This window comes from Nanorana parkeri, unplaced genomic scaffold (assembly GCF_000935625.1).
Source record: "Nanorana parkeri isolate BGI_ZX_2015 unplaced genomic scaffold, ASM93562v1 scaffold259, whole genome shotgun sequence".
NCBI classification, from domain to species: Eukaryota; Metazoa; Chordata; class Amphibia; order Anura; family Dicroglossidae; genus Nanorana; species Nanorana parkeri.
In genome coordinates this window covers 1,507,256-1,528,560 of record NW_017306527.1, presented here as the reverse complement: position 1 = coordinate 1,528,560, position 21,305 = coordinate 1,507,256, and the positions used below count along the sequence as shown (strand labels likewise).

At 43.8% G+C, this 21,305-nt stretch overlaps 1 protein-coding gene across 1 annotated transcript in view; it reads right to left on the bottom strand.

Annotated features, from left to right (window-relative positions):
* PEX7 (peroxisomal biogenesis factor 7) overlaps positions 1-21,305 on the bottom strand; it is a 77,468-nt gene that overhangs the window by 28,980 nt on the left and 27,183 nt on the right. The window contains exon 6 of the mRNA XM_018556933.1: positions 1,307-1,413. Coding sequence (XP_018412435.1) covers positions 1,307-1,413 — 107 coding nt within the window. The remainder of the gene's footprint in view (positions 1-1,306; positions 1,414-21,305) is intronic.

Here is a 21,305-nt window from a genome sequence, read left to right as displayed (position 1 = left end):
CTTAAAGACAAGTTAGTAATACACACTTATTTCCTGCTTTGCATTAAAAAAAACAAAAAAGCTTGTGATTCACTCAGCACTCTGAAACCAATGCTTTTAATTGTTTGCTACTAACATCACAACCTTGTACAATGCAGTAAAGAGGGATAGTGGGACTGGGCGTGTCCTGCTCATGGCGGAGTAAGCAGCAACCTCAGTGAGCTCCGTGGGTTTTACTACTTATACGCTACTTATACCGACTTATACCCCACCGGTTTGGACTCCAAACAATGTAGGGATAGTGGACATCAGGAAGGTCAGCAGAGGGAATATGAATGGAGTGTAATATTGGACTAAGATTGCTTACAAAAGTACACAGCCATGAAAAAATCATTACATTGTGAGACCCAATAAAGTCTACTGGTGTAGGTAATTGGCTGTAAATGCTAATCATTTCCACTGGACTTGACAGTGGAGATATTGATATACATAGCCCTGGGTGTTTCTTACAAATCAAAAGACAAAAAGATTTGAAGCACGCCAGTCTTTCATTTTCACTTTATTAAATACCAAAGTCTTATTACATAACAGTTCTCAACTATCAGAGCAAATATTGTTTTTTGCACCTAACATTCTAGCAAAAATTAATCTATATAATTTTAATGATAACATTTCCCACCAGGCAATGCTGTAAAAGGTCAAAGAAACCTGCTTCTACAAAAAAAAGCATGTGCCTTTTATTAAAACATTAGGTATCATAGCATTGAATTGTACTAAAGGAAATCCAATGTAAGTGATAATTAACAGGAAATACAAATGGATTTTAGGCATTTCTTTCTAATTTACAACTTTTACGAATAATGTAGTAGTAATAGCGTATGTTTTTTTTTTTTACAGCGTACATCTATGATGCTTACAAAGCATGATAGGCATTCCAATAAGAAAGCCAGGCATTGCGTGCATGCTTTCGAGCAAACTATAAATGTAGAAGTTCAGATATTGACATCTCCCCCTGTGAAGAGGAGCAAGTGATCCTCAGTGAGTCACCCAGGTCTGTTTAGGCCACATCTGTGAAGATCTAAGCTATTATTTTCTTCCTGGTAAAACCAGTTGCAGTGGTATAGATGCCATATTTCATATTTACTTGATTAAAAAAAATGATATATAATTTTTTTCCTACTGAACATAATAATGAAACTACTGTATATAAGAGTAACTAGCACAAATTTCCTTTAAAACAAAGCATATTATGAAGAAAGAGATAGCTAGGTGACAAAATGAATGTGAATCACCTGAAGGCCATATGAATGTAATATATTCAACGTACCTGATCATACTTGCACCAGTCACAACTTAAAATCTCTGCTTGATGTGCTGGGATAACTAGCCTAGACATAGGCGCTTTCACATCCCATATCCTTAAGGTCTGATCTCCTGAAACAGACACACACAATAATTAGAGAAGTATGGGTTAAGTACACAGCTTTTATCTCCACTTCAGGTACATTGTGGCTAGTTTTCTAGAAGTGCCAAGCTCCTAAGCAACAAAAGAACTCTGTTGATCTTCCTTTCTCTGAAGCAGCTCCTGTTTAGGGAAACAGGGCACTGGTGCAAAAAAGGAAAATTGATTGTTGATGTTGGCTTATTAAAAACAGAAATATTCAAATACGGACTGGAAAACATATATACCCCATTCGACCTCAGGCTCTGCTAAGCGCTGTCAACTACTTAAATAAACGTATCATTGCCAAGAGAGAAATACAGTGTCTGTCACTGCTGAAATTCTACTGGAAATACTAGCTATTTGGTAGTTATGCTGTTGAAGTGGCTTTGATACTTTTAATATAGATAAGGGAAGAGAAAAGTCAAAAGCCATTATCCACATGCTTTTTCCAGGTCAGTGACTCAAAGTCCTGAAGACAGAGGGTCAATATAAAGGCTGGCCAACTAGCATATTTAAAAGGGGGCAAGTAACGGCAGCCTTAATGTTTTCCTCATGACCAGTTTCTTTGAATCCAACAATTGCACCGCTGAATTCAGCAGTAAACTATATTTCTAAAATGAATTAAAAACTGAAATATAACAAATATTATTAAATAAAAATAGGGATGTTCAGATACCAGTGCCGATACTTGCCATTTTCATGAGAACTACCAGGGTTATAGTGGTTGCAGTTGGGACCTGGCTCTAGCGCTCCACCACTGTCCTGAAATCATTAGTCTCTATTGTTTTAGAAAAACTGTCACATGACACTAAACAAAAATCTATTAGTACTTGTATCTGTAAGTACTTGTACAAGTATCAGTACTTGTACTTGAAAAAATGGTTTTGGTGCATCCATATATAATTATTTTAAAAATCATACATTATAACAGGGATGCACAAATCCCAGGAGCTCCATATGCTTCTTAAAAATGACAGCTGCCTCCTAACCCGACTGCATGCAACGGACTCCCGCCGCATAATAAAAACAATTCGGCCGAGCTAGCAGTGACAGCTAGCTCCGCCCAACTGTTTCCTCTTGGCTGGCACCTGCCAGAGTCTTCTATCATGTCCTGGCCAATGAATAACAACTGGGCGGAGCCGGCCGTGACATCACGGCCGGTTCTGCCCAGTTATTATAGTTTAATGACAGATCAGCGTCCCCAGGTCATTTGAACCGAGGAGCCCTGGCTGCCGAAGTCAACCAAAGGATCAGGCGAAGCTACGGCTGGATCCTTCGGCCAATTTGCAAATAACCCCCTAGGTATCCCACCACATGTTAGAGGTTTAATAATACATTAATACACTTAATAGATGACATAGTAAAGGTTTTAATGCATTTTGCTTAGGTATAGTTTTGTGCAACTTATATTTTCAGTGTTTCACAAAATCACACAAATATTCCATCAATACAGATTTGTTATTAATTGGCTCAGCACAGTTTTATCTGTTACATTTACAATAGTTGGGATTGTTTGAGATTGGGTTGTACTAGTGTGCACCATTAAGGAATGTAGTATTTAAAAAAACAATTTCAATAATTATTTGCTCAACTGTCATGGGATGAACAAAAAAAGTACCATCTTTTAATTTTTTTAAGTCCTGTAAAGTCACGGGGATGTTTTAAAGCACATATTGTTTAGATGACCAAATACCGTGTTTCCCCGAAAGTAAGACCTACCCCGAAAGTAAGACCTAGCGCTATGGAGACCCACAGACTTAGATAAATAGCCTGCCGAAAATTATCAAGATTTATTTATTAAGAAAATAAACCATTCAATTCTTATAGTATTGGAGTACTATTGTTCGACCATCATCTTATATATAAACCAGGTTAACGCTGAAGATGTGGAAAACACCATGAAATCTAATTAAATATTAATTTAAAAAATAATACACATACTTTTACACACAAGAAATTGAATTATCTGATTATGTCTTGATATATGTCCATATGCAGTTAACATTAAAGTTAAAAAAAAATTCCCTCCCCCCATGTTAATGTTAGCACTTACCTTAAATGATGTCTCTTGGGGGCGTGTCCTGCTCATGGCGGAGTAAGACGTGTGCTACACAAGCTCCGTGGTTTCATCTACTTATACAATACACCAGGCAATTTATACCACCCTGACCGATCCCAGCAAATTACATCTAAACGAAGGAAGGAGGGCGCTTCATCCTCCCAGACCCCCTCTTTACAACAATACTTCGTCTCAATGAGGTACAGGACCCGAGGCCGAGACCCATCCAACATGGAGTCTGAATCTCGCCTCCCGCGCACACAACAAGGCCGGGACGCTCTCCCTCCCCCGCACCCAGCGGGACTCCATCTAGACTTCACTCACCTCGCCCATACGACTCGGACTCCGCTGACACCGATCCATACCCACTCCATAAGCAGCAGACGGACGTCCCTCAGGAATTCCGGGCCTTATTGAAATAACTGCCGACCAAGGAGGACTTTGCGGCCCTGGTCACCCGCGTGGAAGCGGCGCTCCAACGAGACTTGCGTGAGGTGAGGCAGGAGGTACAAGTGGTCTCCACGGAGGTGGCTTCGGTGTCCACCACCTGTGCACAGATGGATGCCCGGGTCCGGGTACTGGCAAGGCAGCAGCTTCAACTCGCGATGCTCCAGCTATGTAAGGAGGACCTAGAAGACCGCAACCGACGTCAGAACGTGCGGATCCGAGGCTTACCAGAGGCGACCTCTCCTTCTGACCTCCGGCCCACTGTGCAAGTGGTTTTCGGCTCCCTACTCCCGGACGTAGCCCCGGAGGCCATCCTACTTGACAGAGTGCACCGCACCCTCGCCCCTCCCTCCACAGATGTGACCCGTCCGAGGGACGTTGAACGTCTTCAGAGCTACCCCATGAAGGAGGACATACTTCGCCAAGCATGGCTGAAGCGGCCTGTGGAACTCGACGGGGCGGGCTTACACCGGGTGGGCTATGTTGCACCCTCTCCTCTCAGCGATCCTCCTATAGGTGGGGTTATCCTATCCGCCTACATGTCCTTAAGGAAGGCGCCTCATTTACAGTCCGCTCGCTCGATGATGTAACGGCCCTATGTGATCTGCTACAGATGCCTGCGATACACCTCCCAGACTGGCTGCTGGCCTATCTATCAGACGAGCAGCCGACTGCCCAGAAACCCAAACGAACCCGACGGGCCCGCCGAGATTCCTCTGCTGCTTCTCCCAACCGACGCCCCGCGGAACCGCAAAGCCTTGATACTGAGATGGCTATATTCGATTTCCCCGGATGAGAAGGGCACTAAAGAACATTGTGACTGACCCACCGACACACACTGCTGGGACAACTGGATGACCCACCCCCTGACACAGCCGAGACACTCGGGACCTTCTGGACGTTCAGGTGACACTTTAGATCCATGCCGCTGATTCATCTAAGGACGGACTGGGGGACTCCTTTAGGATCTATCTGATGTTAGCTGGTTCCAGACCCCCTGCTTCACAACGGCCAGCCTGTATCCTTTGTACGCAGATCCCTTTGGGATCCCTATCAGGCCCTGCGGGACCTGCCCACCTACTCATTGGTCTTACTGTCATCTGCCACACAAGGGTCGGACATGACTCTCCCAGTCCGCTCTGTCTCAGCGGATGGAGTGTCGGGGCTCCGGCACTAGGGGAGGACGTAGCTCCACTTTCCCAGGGGTCCTACCATCTGCACTTTGGTTCCCCTTCACACTCATTATTATTACTGTCTCTATCGTAATGTTGATCGATGTTTGCAATGTTATGTTGTTTAAAAGTTGGGTGCAGTTTCTTTCCCTGATTACGTTTGCCACCTACGTTAGACGGGGGGGGGGGGGTTCCTCCACCGGGGGATGAGCTATGGAGGGGCAGGAGCTGTGGAGGCACACGGTTCCGGGGTCGGCCCCTTGCTCCCTGCGGGACGACGTAGTGCCGCAGGGGACCCCTGGGACCGCCTCCCCCCATCGCTCGGTCTCAGCAATCTGGTGGCAGGGTCCACACTCCTCCTTTTCCCTCCCGGCTGTCCAGCCCCCCGGGGCAGCTACCTCCTCCCATCGGCTCAGGTCCGGGTACCTGGTTGCCTGATTCTGCTTGTTTTTTTGTTTGTTTAGGCCCACGCCTTGCTCAGACTAGTTCCCCCATTAGTTTGTTCCTGCAGCGCCTAGTGGGCCACAGGGACCTAGGTTCACCTGTTAATTCCACACAAAGGACTTTTGTCCCCTTGATCCCACCCTACCTACCTCTACCTGTCAGTACATTCCTACCCCTCCCGCTTTTGTCCGTGTCGTTGTCCCTCTACCCTCCTCCGACACCCTCCTTCCTTCCATCCCTTCTGTGCTCCTTATTGGAACATCAGGCATGGCTAATATCAAAATCTTATCTCTGAATGTTAGGGGCCTAAACGTGCCAGAAAAAAGGAGGATGGTGCTTACGGATCTACACATCCAGAAAATACAGGTGGGTTTCTTCCAGGAGACACACTTCGCCGAGGGCAGAGCTCCCTCGTTCCGAGATCGCCATTACCCGGTGTCGTATCATAGCTTCTCCCCAGACAAAAAATCCAGAGGGGTGAGCATTCTGATTAACCGCTCGGTGCCGTGGCAGTTAGTGGGGATGTCCGCAGGGGAGGAGGGCCGCCTACTCATGGTTAAGGGCACGCTGGGAGATCAGAAGGTCACCCTAGTTAATGTTTATGCCCCAAATCAGGGCCAAGTGGCCTTTATGGAATGGGTGCTGTTGCGGGTGGATGACTTTAGAGAGGGGGTCCTGGTGGTGGATGTCTGGCGTATACACCACCCAACCGCCAGGGACTACTCCTTTCACTCCTCAGTCCACGACACCTATACACGCATTTACTTTTTTCTAGTGCACCACAGCAACCTGCCTTTGGTCGCACACTCGGGGATAGGCAACATCACGTACTCGGACCACCCGATCCTCCTCACGTTGAAGTTGAACCCTCAGGTATCCAGAGGGTGGCACTGGCGTCTGAACGAGACACTAATACAGGACCCAGGGTTAGTCCCGGAGATAGAGCATGACCTGCGTACCTACTTTGAACTCAACTCCACTCCGGACTGCTTGCCTTACACTATCTGGGAGGCCCACAAGACTTACATAAGAGGCACCCTGATTAAATTAGGAGCAAGACGAAAGCAGCAAGGGTTAAGACTTCAATCCAATCTCCTTTCACAGATCCAAGAGCTCGAACTCTTACACAAACAACACCAGGACCCGACCCTGTCCCAACTACGCACTCTACGGGATTCAGTACGAAATACATACCTAGACAGGGCCAAAGCCACGCTTTCCAAGTGTCGCAGGTACTTCTATGAATATGGCAACCAGTGCAGCCGCTCCCTGGCACAGGCACAATCCCTGACTAACCGACAAAGACGCATCCGAGCATATCTGGAGGCCTCTGCCATGCCGGGTTTAGACCCTGAGACCCGGGCCTCTCAGGAGGCGCCGATCTCAGCAATGGAGCTGGAGACCGCCATCAAACAATCAAGCACTGGCAAAGCTCCGGGCCCAGATGGATTTACCCTCCAGTAATACAAAACGTTTCCCGCATTGTTGTCTTCCCCTATGCTTGCGGCATGGAATTCCTTTCGAGAGGGCAATCCCCTCCTGAGGGATGCCTTATTGGCCCATGTAGTAGTTATCCCCAAACCTGCCAAAGACCCAACGCTATGCCCCAGCTACCGCCCGATATCCCTGCTGAATGTGGATACTAAATTGTTGGCGAAGGTCTTATCCATGAGATTACTCCCCCACATCCCAGCTCTGGTTCACCCAGACCAAGCGGGGTTCGTCCCATCCAGAGAGGCATGCGACAACACCACCCGCGCCCTCAACATCATTCACTCGGCCATGTCGAAGTCCATCCCGAGCCTTATTTTGTCCACGGACGCCGAGAAGGCGTTCGACAGGGTCAACTGGTCTTTTCTCCGTCTCACTCTGGAACACATTGGGCTGGGCCAGAGCATGCTATCGTGGATACCGGCATTATATTCCCACCCGACAGCCAGGGTCTGCGTTAACGGGACACTCTCATCAGCGTTTACCATATCTAACGGCACCAGACAGGGCTGCCCACTCTCACCCCTCATTTTTATCTTGACTCTTGAACCCCTGCTCTGCACCATTAGTGCACACCCTGATATCCAAGGTATTGCGGTGGGCGGCCAGGCCCATAAAATAGCAGCATATGCGGATGACCTCCTGTTTTCATTTCAACACCGGACATGACCATACCTAGTCTACACCAGGCCCTACAGCGATACGGCGAGCTATCGAACTACCACATTAACACCCAGAAGTCGGAAGCCCTAAATTTGACTATTCCCCCCCAATCACTAACGCGCCTACAACAGAACTTTCCCTATCAGTGGTCCTCCACATCACTCAAATATCTGGGTGTAATGCTTCCCCGAAACCTGTCGGACACTTACAACCTCAACTTTCCCCCACTATTACAAAAGGTCAAGTCAGACATTCAAGGATGGGCCCGATCTACATTTTCTTGGACAGGGCGCTGTAACGTCATATCCTTTCCAAGCTCTCCCGATTATGGTCCCACGCTCCTTTTTTCGCTCCTTGCAGGCAGTGGTGACCAAATTTATCTGGGCCGCCAGGGCTCTACGAATCAAACTGGTGACTCTGCGACGTCCCAAAGTCAAGGGAGGCTTGGCCCTCCCCGACTTCCATTTATACTACATAGCCTCGCACTTGGCCAGGGTTCTTGATTGGTGCCGCCACCAAGCCCTGGATACAGGTGGAACAATCCGTAACCAAGATTTCTCTACCAGGTCTACCGTGGTACAAAGGGCAATTACCCAAAACACTTAGAACGCACCCGACTATAGGTCCCACCTGGAGGGCGGCCCGATGTGCACAAACAATTATCCCCTGACCCGTCTCCTTTGCGGCCGATCCTGGGTACTCCGGATTTTCCCCCTGGAGTGGAGGAAGGCCCATTTTACCGCCTTCTTGCACGGGGCAAATTTCGAGCGCTTCACTTCCTTAACGGCCCTAGCTGGCAGGTTCGTAGGGACACCTCTACAGACCCCGATTTGGAAAGTCTTGACACCTGGCGCCAGCACCAACTGTCACACTTTCTCTCTTCACTCCCACCACCTACCTCATATACAAAACCGCTCTCACTCTTTGAGCAAACCTGCTCCGACACGGGACCCATTGCTAAAACACTGTCTCTATGTTACCAGTTAGTACGGTCTGCAGACCTGGAGACCCCGCTCCGTTTCCTTGAACGTTGGGAGGGGGAGCTGGGGATTCAGTTCTCACAGGAGGAAAGATCCCAGATGTTTCACCACTCCCTGAGATCATCCATTTGCAATAAGTACCAGGAACTGGGATATAAAATCCTAACGAGGTGGTACAGGACCCCTCATAGACTTCATCAGATGTCACGGGAAATCCCCTTACTAAGACCCTTACCACCCCTCCTGACAAGCTCTGCCCAATACATTATGCCAGAACCCCAGAGTAGAGCAGCAGCACAGAGTATGTGGCAAATATATATACTATTATTCTGCATTGCTCTATGTTTTGCTGGGATTTGTAGTGCTCTATAGCTGGTGGTATTCTGCTTTTCTGTATAATGTATTGCTGCGGTTTGTAGTCCTCTATCGCTATAGGTGGTTATTTACACAGCCCTGGTGTTTGCTGAAATTGAAAAGCTTTTGAGAGTTTTCCTCTTTCTCAAGTCTGACGCAATACCTGAGGAAGAAAGAAAAACTCTTGAAATCTTGTCTTCTAAGTATTAGGTTAGTACAATAAAAAGGCATCACCGCATACCGCATTACTCTCGTATTTTGTAATCTTATTCATTCAGTTGTGTCAGAGTTGCAACAGATTCATGTACACCTTGCCGCCATTTGCCGCACAGATTTTTAGAGAGTATCTACGACACTCTTTATGAATTCCAGGGATTGTCTGGATATTTTGTAGCACTACTGAAACAAACCTCTGTGAACAGATGAGACAAATATATAATTTTTAAATGATTTTTAAAATGGTGTCAGGCTACTTAGTTCCTACTGAGTAACAAATGAATTCCAAACGGCATAAGGAAATGCTTGTTTCTCAACTTTACCCAAACTAGCCCTGACATGGGTTTGCAAAACTCAAGTACTTCTTGGTATATGTAGAATTATAATTGGGTATAACTGTTTCACAATAAAGTTGGGATTAAAAATAAGGTTAATATAATGTGTCTTGTTTGTTTAATAAGACTGTCTTTATTATCATGACGTACATGAAGACATCACATCTTACAAACCACTTAAGAAATGTAGAAAATTCCAAAGGGCTCCTAAACTTGTTTTTCACAACCATACAGCAGAATGGCAAAATATATTCAAATAATGTGAATAGGAAAACAAGTGAGAGCTTTAACAAGCAAAACTTACAATCTTGTCAGTCTGAGAAGCTTTACAAAATCTGTATGCTTAAAATCTCTTTTCTATGGATAAAAGAAGCAAAACATCCACTGCAACTGTGCTACATTTATCCTTTCCTTAAACTGCAAAGAAGTTCGTCCAGGCGAATGAAAGATATCTTTCCAACCATCATTTTTGATGAGGCAACTGCAGTCTTAGGCTACCCTAAAATTAAATAACTGTACTGCAGCAAAATAGAAATGGTTAACACAGCCACAGTCAGGACACTGCCTTGAGGTAAAGAAGTCACATTTTCAAAGAGATTAGATACTTAAAGGATTGATGAACACTGCAGTATCTAATGGCTGGAGATACGGAGCAGATAAAAAAAAATTCAGTTTGCATTATACTAAGGAATTTGTTATCTGGAAGACCTCTTGGTAGAACTTCTTTTTATTGTTTTTAAAGAAAACTGAGTTCTCGCACAGCCTCCTGAGATGTCAGACACAGCCCACGTGAGACGTTACACACAGGCCTGGTTAGACGTTGCACGCAGGCCTGGTGAGACCTCACACAGCCCTGGTAAAACAACGCATACAGCCCCGGTGAGACACCGCACAGCCCTGGTGAGAACCGCACAGCCCCGGTAAGACGCAGCACAGCCCCGGTGAGACAGAGCACAGCCCTGGTGAGACGCACAGTCCCGATGAGACGCATCTTCCTAGTAAGGCCGCACAGCTTTGGTGAGACCCCGCAGAGACCCCGCAGAGCCCTGGTAAGCAAGAGAGTATCTAGCTTCATATTATTCTGCATTGCAAACACACGTTGGTGCGCCTACGTGCGAAAATGACAATTGCGCTACACATGTTATATATCGCCGCGAACGTTAGAGAGCAATAATTCTAGCCCTGTCACTGTTAGCACTAAACTGATGAGCAGTAAAAGCGTTTAAAGTGTTCCCTATGGGAAATTTGAGGTATTGACTTTTGCGGCTTCACGGGCGAACTAAATTGTAAGGCTTGACATGTTGGGTATCTATTTACCTGATGTGATCCCATATTTTTTATATTACAAAAAAAGTGGGTACTATATTATGTTTCTGTGCACTAAATTTTAATTTAGTTTATTTTTTCATAAAAAGACTGGTTTGATAAACATTTGCACAAAAACCGTGCGACATTAAAAAAAATTGCAACTAGCATTTTTTTATTCTACAGGGCCTCTGCTTTCAGAACATATATAATTGTTTGGGGATTTGAAGCCGTTTTCTAGCCCAAAATTTATATTTTATCATGTGTGTGCAAAAAGTAAGAGAATGCCCCGGACAGCAAGTGGTTAAATATCAAACGATAACTGTTATGTCACAAGCTGATGTATTTTTGACTTGAGATACAACAATGTCATAGGTGGCTGAGAAAAGCTCTAATTATCATATCTGCCAAAAAAACACATAGGAAGTATCTGAATGTCCTGTAATGAGCAGATGAAACAATAATAGTAAACTCTTGTAAATGACTGCAAATACTGTATAGTGTCAACAACCATACTCATGCATATTTATCCGTCCTTAAACTTGATTGTTCTATTATTTCCACAGTGAAAATAATGTCTTACTAATCATAACTTGTTTTCAACGTTATTTTTGCTTACTTTCATTGCAGCTGTTCAAGCGCAATCCTAAACAAAATGATTTTGAATTGCACAAAGTGCTCCATACAGAGTGGGTTGAAAAGAAAAAAAAAAGACTCATAGAGAAAAGAGCGACAATCTGACAATCAGAGAGAGGAACGTGAGCCTTGTTTTAAAAGGTGAGCTGCAGTCTTTATAATACCCGATTTTACCCACATTCAGCATTCATTAAATACCTGTAGTTAGTGAAAAACCATTGCATGCTACACTCAAAGAAAATACAAACTAAAGGTTGTCAGCATACAAGAGATGAACTTATTTGCAGACAGAACACTAATCATACTGTATTTCAGCCATTTAAGCAGTCAGGGATAGAGGAAGCAAACGCAGGACAGTATTTGATTACAGCTGTGAAAAAGGACCAGGTGTCCTTCCTGCAAAGAACCAAGCAAGTTATAAATGGAAAAAAAATATTACAGATGTGGAGACAGATTGGATGGCAGTGATCCATTACAAAGAAGACGGTCTACTTACACTTTCACATTTTCAAAAAAGTTGTAGAAAGCTGCAGCACTGTTTGATCACCAATAATAGCCAGCCATATGAGTAGCTATATCATTATACTCTGGTGGTGACTGATATATTATTAACTTCAGGATTACCCCGATTTTTCATAATAAATGTTTGTTCCCCATGTTCAATCAAAATCACTGAGAAAACAATCAATATTAATCAATCACAGAATTTTCAAGATAAATGTGTTTTAGGTTGCCGTGGCATGACTATCAGCTCTTCATCCTTTCATCACTGTCCAGCAGCCTGGAAGAGGGATCTGTGATGCGCCATGCGTAATTTTTTTATGGATCTAGCCAAAGCTCACTTTGCCATGATTCCTGGAAAATGTAGTCAGTTCCGATTAGTGTCTGTGTGTGCAAGTTACCGTGTCTGACAGTCAGGGATGTGTGCGTGTGCTTATAATTTGATGTGCAGACAATTCAGCTGTCAAACCTAAGGTGGTGGCACGCTACCCTATATTGTTTGTCTGATGTGTGTGGCCAGTGAAGCAGCTGAAAGTGCATCAGAATTCCAGATCACAGGATAGTTTGGGGAATATAAGAAGCGTGTGGGAATTACCTAGCTGCTTTACAAACCTTAGAGTACTTCGGAACTATATAACGATTAGGGATGCACCGATATATTGGCCGCCGAAACATATCGTGCGAAAATGGCACTTTTGGCTAAATGCAGAAAGTGCAATTTTTGTGCCAATACGTCAGCGCATACGTGCTCCCCTCCCCGCTGGGCGCTGCGTAGAGAAAGTGTGACAGCTGGCCGAGTGCTGCGGGAGGAGAGCACTGTGAGTGGCCGGTGTCTCTCCTCCCACACCGCTCAGCCTCCTATCACAGTCCGCTCGCTCAGCCTCCTGTGACAGCGTGTCAGAGAGGAGAGTGAGTACAAACACTCAGCGATCAGTGATCGTTGAGTGTTTGTAGATAATTGAGGACATGGTATGGTTACTATATCCTTAATTATGAATGCATGGGAAGTGATCTACATCACCTAGTGTTCATTCATGATTGTAATGATAGTAAACATACTCTGTCCTCATGTTATCAATGAACATTGATTGTCCTAATGCAGCAGAGTTCCTAAATACTTTTATGTATACTTTTTTGTATGATGTTATAGGATCCCCAGTTTCTCTTTATCCATAAATATGTCTTACTAGGCAAACTGGTGACTTACACAAAAGTTCTAAAACAAGCTTTAATGAATCACTATTTCACGCACGAAAACTCACTGAGGCATTGCATTACTAATAGTACTGCTATCCTGGAAACTGGAAAGTAACAATTAACTCTGCCCTGCCACTTAATCCAAGGATTCTACCTGTCTAAATATCTTTGGAAATAAACCCCAGGATTTGCAACTATTTATCTCCACTGAACTATATATTTAATTCAAGGATAAGTAAAAACCTTTTGTTTTGTGCTCTGGACTAGACTATGGGAAACACATATATACTTTTAAAAATCCACAAATCACATATGTTCCTATGGTTTCCTTTAATTTGTGATGTATGAATACCAAATACATGATGCAACAATAACGGCTATATTTCACTACATAGGCTTTACTGTTGCAAATCTATAATCAGTTATATGGCAATTCTTTGTCTCTCACGTGTCACGCACATCACACACTATTCTGCTAAAATGCCTGACATCCTTACTACATGAACATACTTCCTGCTTAATCCAAAAAGAAAATACATTGCTTATCAAAAAAAGCCCATGCACAAGCAATCTTTATAGCAAATTATATGGCTGTGTAACAGTTAACCATATAAAACACGTTTGACATTTAGAAGCACCCATTTTTTTTTTACAAGGTGTTTGGAAAACATGTCAATTTGGGGGATTTTTTATGTAGAAGAAAGAATTAGACTGTCACCATGTGCATGCTTTTTCTGTCTGTCAGCCAAGTCTGGGAGAGGAATGCAATGGACTGACATCTTATTGCCAATCTCTCTTACCGAGACATTTTTTGTCTAGGACTAGACAAAAAGTGAAGGGAAAACTTCTAATGCTGATTAATAGCATCAGATTAATATTCAAAGGAGAACTATGAGGCGAGTGAAAATCACTCAGCCTCATAGTTCGAGCCGACGTGTGACAATTAAACTGTCACACGTCGGCTCAATAGATCGGGAAGTGAGCGAACACATAACGTCGCTCGATCACTCCTCGATCTATTCCTGCAGAGAGCCGTAACTGTCACTCACGGCTCCCTGCAGGGATTCCCCCTCCCCTGTCCGATCCTCCAGCGCTGACTGGCGGAACGGACGGGGGAGGGGGCGGGGACAGCTGGCTCTGCCTCTAGATAGGCAGAGCCAGCTGCCACTGACACAGCTGGGTGGATCCAGAGAGTATTGTCGGGATCCGTGCACAGTCTCAGCTCGCGGTATACTGAGCTTTGGGTGATGGGAGTACGCTAGTTTGTGTCCTCCCGTTACCCTTAGGAGAGCTATGGGGAAAAGCACTGACCCCATTTAACTGGTAAGTATTGGATTTAATGTAGAAAATCTAATTGCACCATATGTTTTAATAGCTATCTACAAAATTATTTCTTAATATTAGGGGAAGTCATATGGTTTAAGATATTACAAAGGATACATCAAAGGATCCAGCAACTGCTAATTAGTCCATTGAGAACAATCATATGCATCAGGGGATAATGCATTTCTAATAGATAGTGCAGACTAGCCATATGAGTACACAGGAAAGCACTTTAACTGTACATAGTTGGCTGAAAATATTAGGAACCATCCAACGACCAATGGTCCATCTGGTCAAGGTCTCAACGTCCACCACTTATGTGTTGAAATTATTTTCCGTTCAATTTTGTACATACAGTAAATTGTGAAGAAAAATCACATCAGGATTTTTTACATTTGATCCGCATGAGTACCTGCTGCACTTAAATGTATTTTCATATTTACACATACCAATGCCTGGTAAACTGTGTGTTCTACATCTTTCATATTCACCTACTAGAGGTGTATCTGTAAATATTATAAAGAATAATAGGATCATTTTTAAGGGGAACTGCACTTACCTGCCCCCAGGAATGACAGATCAAGCTTGTCCATCTTTGATCAGTCTTCCTGGCCCCACATCGCTCATGGACATCACTTCTGATGAAACTCAATCTCATGGTTGCATTACCAAATCTTACAGATGTCAAGGATGAGTAGGGTATACACTGCACTGTGCATGTGCAGCAGGCAGTGTATACTCTGAAAAACTGTAAGGAGAGAGGGAAATGGGTTCTTAGCAGAAGAGACATGCAAAGTATCTTCTGTTATAAGTCCCCATCTACATGCAATTAAAAAAAAAAACAAAAAAAAAAAACCTAAAGTTTGGCTAACAGCAGAGCCTTTAAATCGGTTAAAATAGCCCATTGCACTATTACAATGGTAATTTAAGCAATTTTAATACCACCATGCTGAAATTAGCATATTGAATGCATTACAAAGCTTGACTTTGTTCTGTTTAAGTTTCTTTCATGAGTAACACAAGTGACATAACTATCCAGATTGCAAGCTTTCAGTTCACTGCCTTTTATTGTTTCATGTTCCACACATTACTTAACTCTCAGAATTTTAACTCAACCAAGAATTTGGCCAGAGGCTAATTACTAAGCATGCTGAAGATCACACACCATTTGCTAATGCTGAGCTTCAAACTGAATTTCCCTCAGGCCTATTTTTTGAAAACTCTGAATTATCAATCATGGAGGTGGCATTTTTTATACAATAAGGAAGAGTCTCCGGGGAGGCATACAAATAAACTACAAAAGGGGAACAATAGTCCTAATATTTTTGAAGACACACACAAATATATTTTTTACAATGATCGCCAGCAATAGACTTTAATACAAAGGAAAAGAAAGGGGCAACCCTCTGTCCGATAATGATGACAGGGCAACACTTCATCTGATAATGGGGCAACCCTCTGTCTGATAATGAGTCTTCACCATGAGAGTTCAGTCTAGGTAGAAAAGCAGATATGTTGTGAACCATTGCAGCAAGGCATACTTTTACAATACAACAAACGGTATGTACACAAACTACTTAATTACAGGTAAACCAATACAATAAATACAGGCTGCTACAAATATGCATAGATTCACCCACATGCAAACACCAACATGCTTCTAGTAGGAATGCACCGATTCTAGTATTGGTGCTGACACTTGAGTACTCGCCCAATTGCTTGGATGCTCCCCCTCAATACTGGAACTGCGATGCCAGGGAGGAACATGGAGCTGGTTTTCCAGCCAATTAGGAAGCCGGGCGGCAGATAATGATCCGATTCCAGATTTCCTGATTGGCCGGAAAGCTGGCTCCATGCTGTTTGGCTGGCTTGATGCTGATTGACTGGGAAGTCGGCTTCCCGGCCAATCAGGAAGGAGCCAGCCAAGCAGCATGGAGATGGCTTCCTGGGAAATCAAGAAGCCGGGCAGTGAGTCATTACCTGCCACCCGGCTTCTTGATTGTCCAGGAAGCGGGCTCCATGCTAAGGGAAGTACCATTATCGGCGAGTACCGAAATAGAATTATTGGTACTCGAACTCGATACTGAAAAACCGTATCGGTGCATCGCTACTTTCTAGCACATGCAATGGTTTCTGTGCAATAGCAATACACTACAAATCATTTTGCTTCGGTTATTGCTGGTTAACAAAATCCTTATTGAACAGGACTAATGGGTTATTAAGCATTCTCAGGAAAATAGCTTCTTGTCCTTGTTTTAATGTTGTCCTTCTGGTTCCCCAGTCAAGCGTGTTCCTCAGGTTCTCCATCCGTAAAGTCCCCCTGATGACCTCTGCCTGTGCATCTTTATCGTAGTTGCTCCTGTTCATTTACATGAGGATTCCACGATTGGTCCAAAGGACACAATCATATCTTTCTGACGACAGCGATTGGGTGGCAACTGAACTTTTATAGAAGTCGAATGGTTTTTAGTAGGGATGCACCTATACTGATACTACTCCCGAATGCTCTGATACTTTCCCTGATACCAGAACTTCCAGTCAGAGGAAGATTTTCCTATGACCGGCAGTGCCGTAGGGAAACATGTAGCCGGCTTCCCGGGCAATCAGGAAGTCAGGAGGCAAGTAATGACCCGCCTCCCGTCTTCCGGATTGGTCGGACTGGCTGGGTGGAAAGCCGGCTTCTCGCCCATTCAGCATCGAGCCGGCCGAACAGGAAACCGGGGCAGGTGCATTAATCTGTGTGGTCAGGGGGAAGGAAACAAGGAGCAACTGAAGAGTGCACCAAAAGCCTAAAGTTACCTCGAAAGCCTAATGGGGAGCTCTCTTCACTTGAATGTCTGAAGAATGCCAAAGGGTTGCACACAGAGGCTTTAGTCGGTCTTTAACCATAAGCGTTACAGGCTGTCTGGAAGTCAAACTTTGCAGGCCTGGAGGCATCTACTAAAGAAGTAGATGAAGGAGGAGGATGGGGCTCAACCCACCTCTACCTACATCTCCTACACTGAGGCAGGAGTGGGCTTTGGCTTCCTGTAGAATTCTTGATCATGGTATTAAGTGTAGGGGGAAAACCCTCAAAACCCAAGTGAGTCAGATGCTCTGTGGAATCAGTGTCCCAGCATCTTAAACATAGAACTTTGTACATCTGAATGGACAGCAGACCTATGTGGGACATACGTTTTGATGCTTGTAATAAGCCATCACAGCTGAAGCATAAGGATTCAGACAACTATTCCACATGATTAAATGAGAAGAGGTCTATTCCAGCAGTGATCCTCTTTGCAGAATCTAACCTGTCAAGTGGGAACCAGGATACTTCAGGGTACTTTCAATCTGTATACAAAACTACATCGAACAGTAGGTTTAGTGGAAAGGTTTTTTCAGCTGCAGGAGCTCTAAAAGACCCAAAGCTGGAGACAGCAAAGTGATCCTTCAAATGCAGGATAATATGCACTGCATCAATAAGGTCCAAAATATCCCTTTTAATTCAGAGCTGACCACAGGAGACTGTAGTATCTCAGAAACAGTTTCTTGAGGCATAAACTCTTGGGATTCTGAATCTGAGTCAGAGAGGGTTACAGTGACCAGGGATTCAGCCTGATCTAAGGCCTCAGGAAAGTCAGAGATAGACTCTGCAGTGGATGGACCAGAGTGCACTTAGAGCCTCTGCAGTCAGTATTCACAAGGAATTGTGTGAATTTGGCCACAAAGTTGCAGGGTAGGGGACTCAGTACACACCTAGCAAAGATGAAGGAGACTCCCATGACGATGTAGACCCTATAACTACAGGGTCACCTGATTTCAGATAGCAGGTGTTGGTTCCCTCATAAAATACCACATAGACCCATCACAGTGGGACTGAGCCCCTTTGTGCACACATGGTGCGCTCACATGGCGGAGAAGCATCTCAGCCCAAAATTAGAAATAAGACCTCAGGTACTTAATGAGATGAGAGTTGGGCAGCCATAGATGACCAAGTCACTGTAGGAGGGCAGTAGGAACAAACCAGAGGTACACATGGTGCTTTTCAAAGCAGAAGCAGCAGTGGGATTGTGCCTCCTCTGTGTTAAGTGATGGAAAAGAGAGTCAGGAGTGCACACGTGACACTCCACCTACTGGACAATATCAGCAGTTCCTCAGCGGGGTCCAGGTACAGTCTCCAAAGCTAGGCCCCCGGAAATGCAGATTCAGAAAGCTGCTATGTAGAGATCAGCTTAAGCAGTGATGTAGTGAGGAATCTTGAATAAAGTCAATGGAAGAAGAATCCATTAAAAAAAAAAACACAAAGAAAAAAGGCTAGCCAAATTAGGTTGAATTGTTCTCAGCAAAACTGAAGAAAAAATGTCCATCCTCCCAGAACAGTTGCAAAACTGAAGCATGCTGGGTGGAGAAAAGGTTATACGGGGGCTGGCTTACAATTTTTCTGTTTGCCAATGTCCATTTCTCCTGTAGGCAGCAGTATAACCCGACTGTGTCTAAATTCCTATGACCCTCAATGGACAAGAAAGAAAATGATTTCTAATTATCGCCTTAATAAAGGAAGGACCTAATCACAATTTAGGAATCAGGTAGCGGCTTTTAATTCTCATACATTCCAGTGGAAAGATTTCTCCACAGTGCTTTATCACCCCGACCCCACAAAGCAATAACAAAGATAATACTTTGATGATATTTCTGGACTCCACAAAAGTTTGCTTGTTTTAAATTATGGAAGGAGCATGGCACCATCATTTGAGGGGTATGAGGGGCATGGCACCATCATTTACCATTGTAACGGCTGCAGAAGTTGGATGGACATAGTAGTGGTTCTGGGATGTTTATGTGGCAAGGTGTGATTCTGCCAACAATAATACAAAGCTACACATCAATTTTGCAGCTCCATAAAGTAAGCAAAATGAAGTAAAACATTACCCTTGTTACTAGAGGTGCACCGAAATAACAAATCTTAAACCGAAACCATAAACAAAAAAATATCAGGCCGAAGCCAAATATTTTTCGGACCTTTTGAACTTTTTTAAAAATATTTTATTTTCATTTGTTTTTTATAAACTTTTTATTTTTTTATATTTTATTTTATTTTTGGGGGCTTCAGAGAAATATTAGGGGTCTAAACAGATCCCTGATATTTCCTTTTTAAAATAGGAAAAGAGATTGAGGACACAAAGTCCATAATCTCTTTTTCTGCTGTTATATGTTGGTGCATCCCTACTTGTTACTGTATATTCTGATGTCAATACCATGGTCCTGCCCACTTTAAGTTGATACATGAAACTTGGCATGTCTCAAAAGCAGGACTGACAAAAAAGACGTGAGTATCGATTTGCTAGTCATGTGATTTCATCAATCTTCCTTTTCTCCGGCACAGATCTATTTGCCTCACAATACTTTACAGGGGGTGAAGGAAAGATAACCCCAGGAAGTAATCTCTCTATGCAGTCTAAGCATAATCAAATGTGGTAGCAACAGTACACACTATACTGTATAAAGAGAGTTCAGAGCATGTGTGGACAAGACATTAGCACTAGAAACCCTGATATGTAATTCTATTACAATGAATGGGATGTTATATACAGATAGTTGTGGAGGTCGTTAGATGGTAAGAACAGGACAATGCTTTCTTTTCTACAGGGCACACCCTTTAGAAACTTGTCTATCACAAACTAAACAAATCAGAACTATTGAAATCATAGCTAGTATTTATAGTTGGGTGTGGCTCACACTCTTCTTAAGTTGGCCATACACATTACAACCATCGCAAGACTTTTGTCTTGCGATGGTTGTAAGCTAATTAAAAGCTCGTACGATCCTTTTAGGAATATCGGAGACCCTGGTGCAATTCTTCTTCCCCCCCCTCCCCCCTTCCTTTTGTGACCCTAATGTCCCCTCTCCACCCTCTCCTTAAGAATTATTGTTATATTAAAGTTTAGCAATGCTTTCGGCCCTGGGGCACGGGGACGGCAGCCCGGATGGGTCCCCTCGTGGTCCAGGGGTCGACTTTGGAGTAGAATCTCCTTGAGATAGCTTATTTACATGCTATAAGATAACTGCATTGCCTCCCTGCGAGGAGGTGCTTTGTGTACCAAGTAACGAGTTCTACATACGTCTTGATTTTGCTTCTTGACTGTATATTACTTGTGACACTTTGACCTGAAGTAATGTTATCTCAGTAACGCTATGTAAAACCAATAAAAATACTTTGGAATTGAAAAGCTCGTACGATCTGCCCATCTTGGACAGGCAGATTGTACTTGCGATCATCGCAAGCCCGCCCCCTGACGGGCGGGCTTCCGATGACTGCAATGCGCACACCGGCCCATTCGGCATTTGTCTCCCGAGCATGCCACAATCGTACGATTCTCGGCGGGTTTTCAAACATGCTCGTTAGACAAAACGAGCATCCACTGTATGGGATTTAATTAGCATTTGAAATATCTTAAAAACATTTTGATTGATATTAATTTAAGAAAAGACTTCACACAAAAAATCTTGGTCCCAGTTTCCAATGTTTCTGGGAATGCATCCCAGCATAGTGCAGGACTGCATTCTAGTGGGTTTTTAAGTGCCCAGAAGCCAACAGTAAAGCAGGGTGATGTCACCTGCACCTCCAGGAATCTTTAGAAGCCAGGACCGAGGTATTTGTTTTTTGTTATGAAATCTTTATTTTTTTGCAGCTAATTTTCTGTGAACAGGGGGGCGAGGGGGGTGTTGGAAAGAAAGCAGTCCTCCAATTTGAATGTCAGATCCACTTTTTTATATATATAT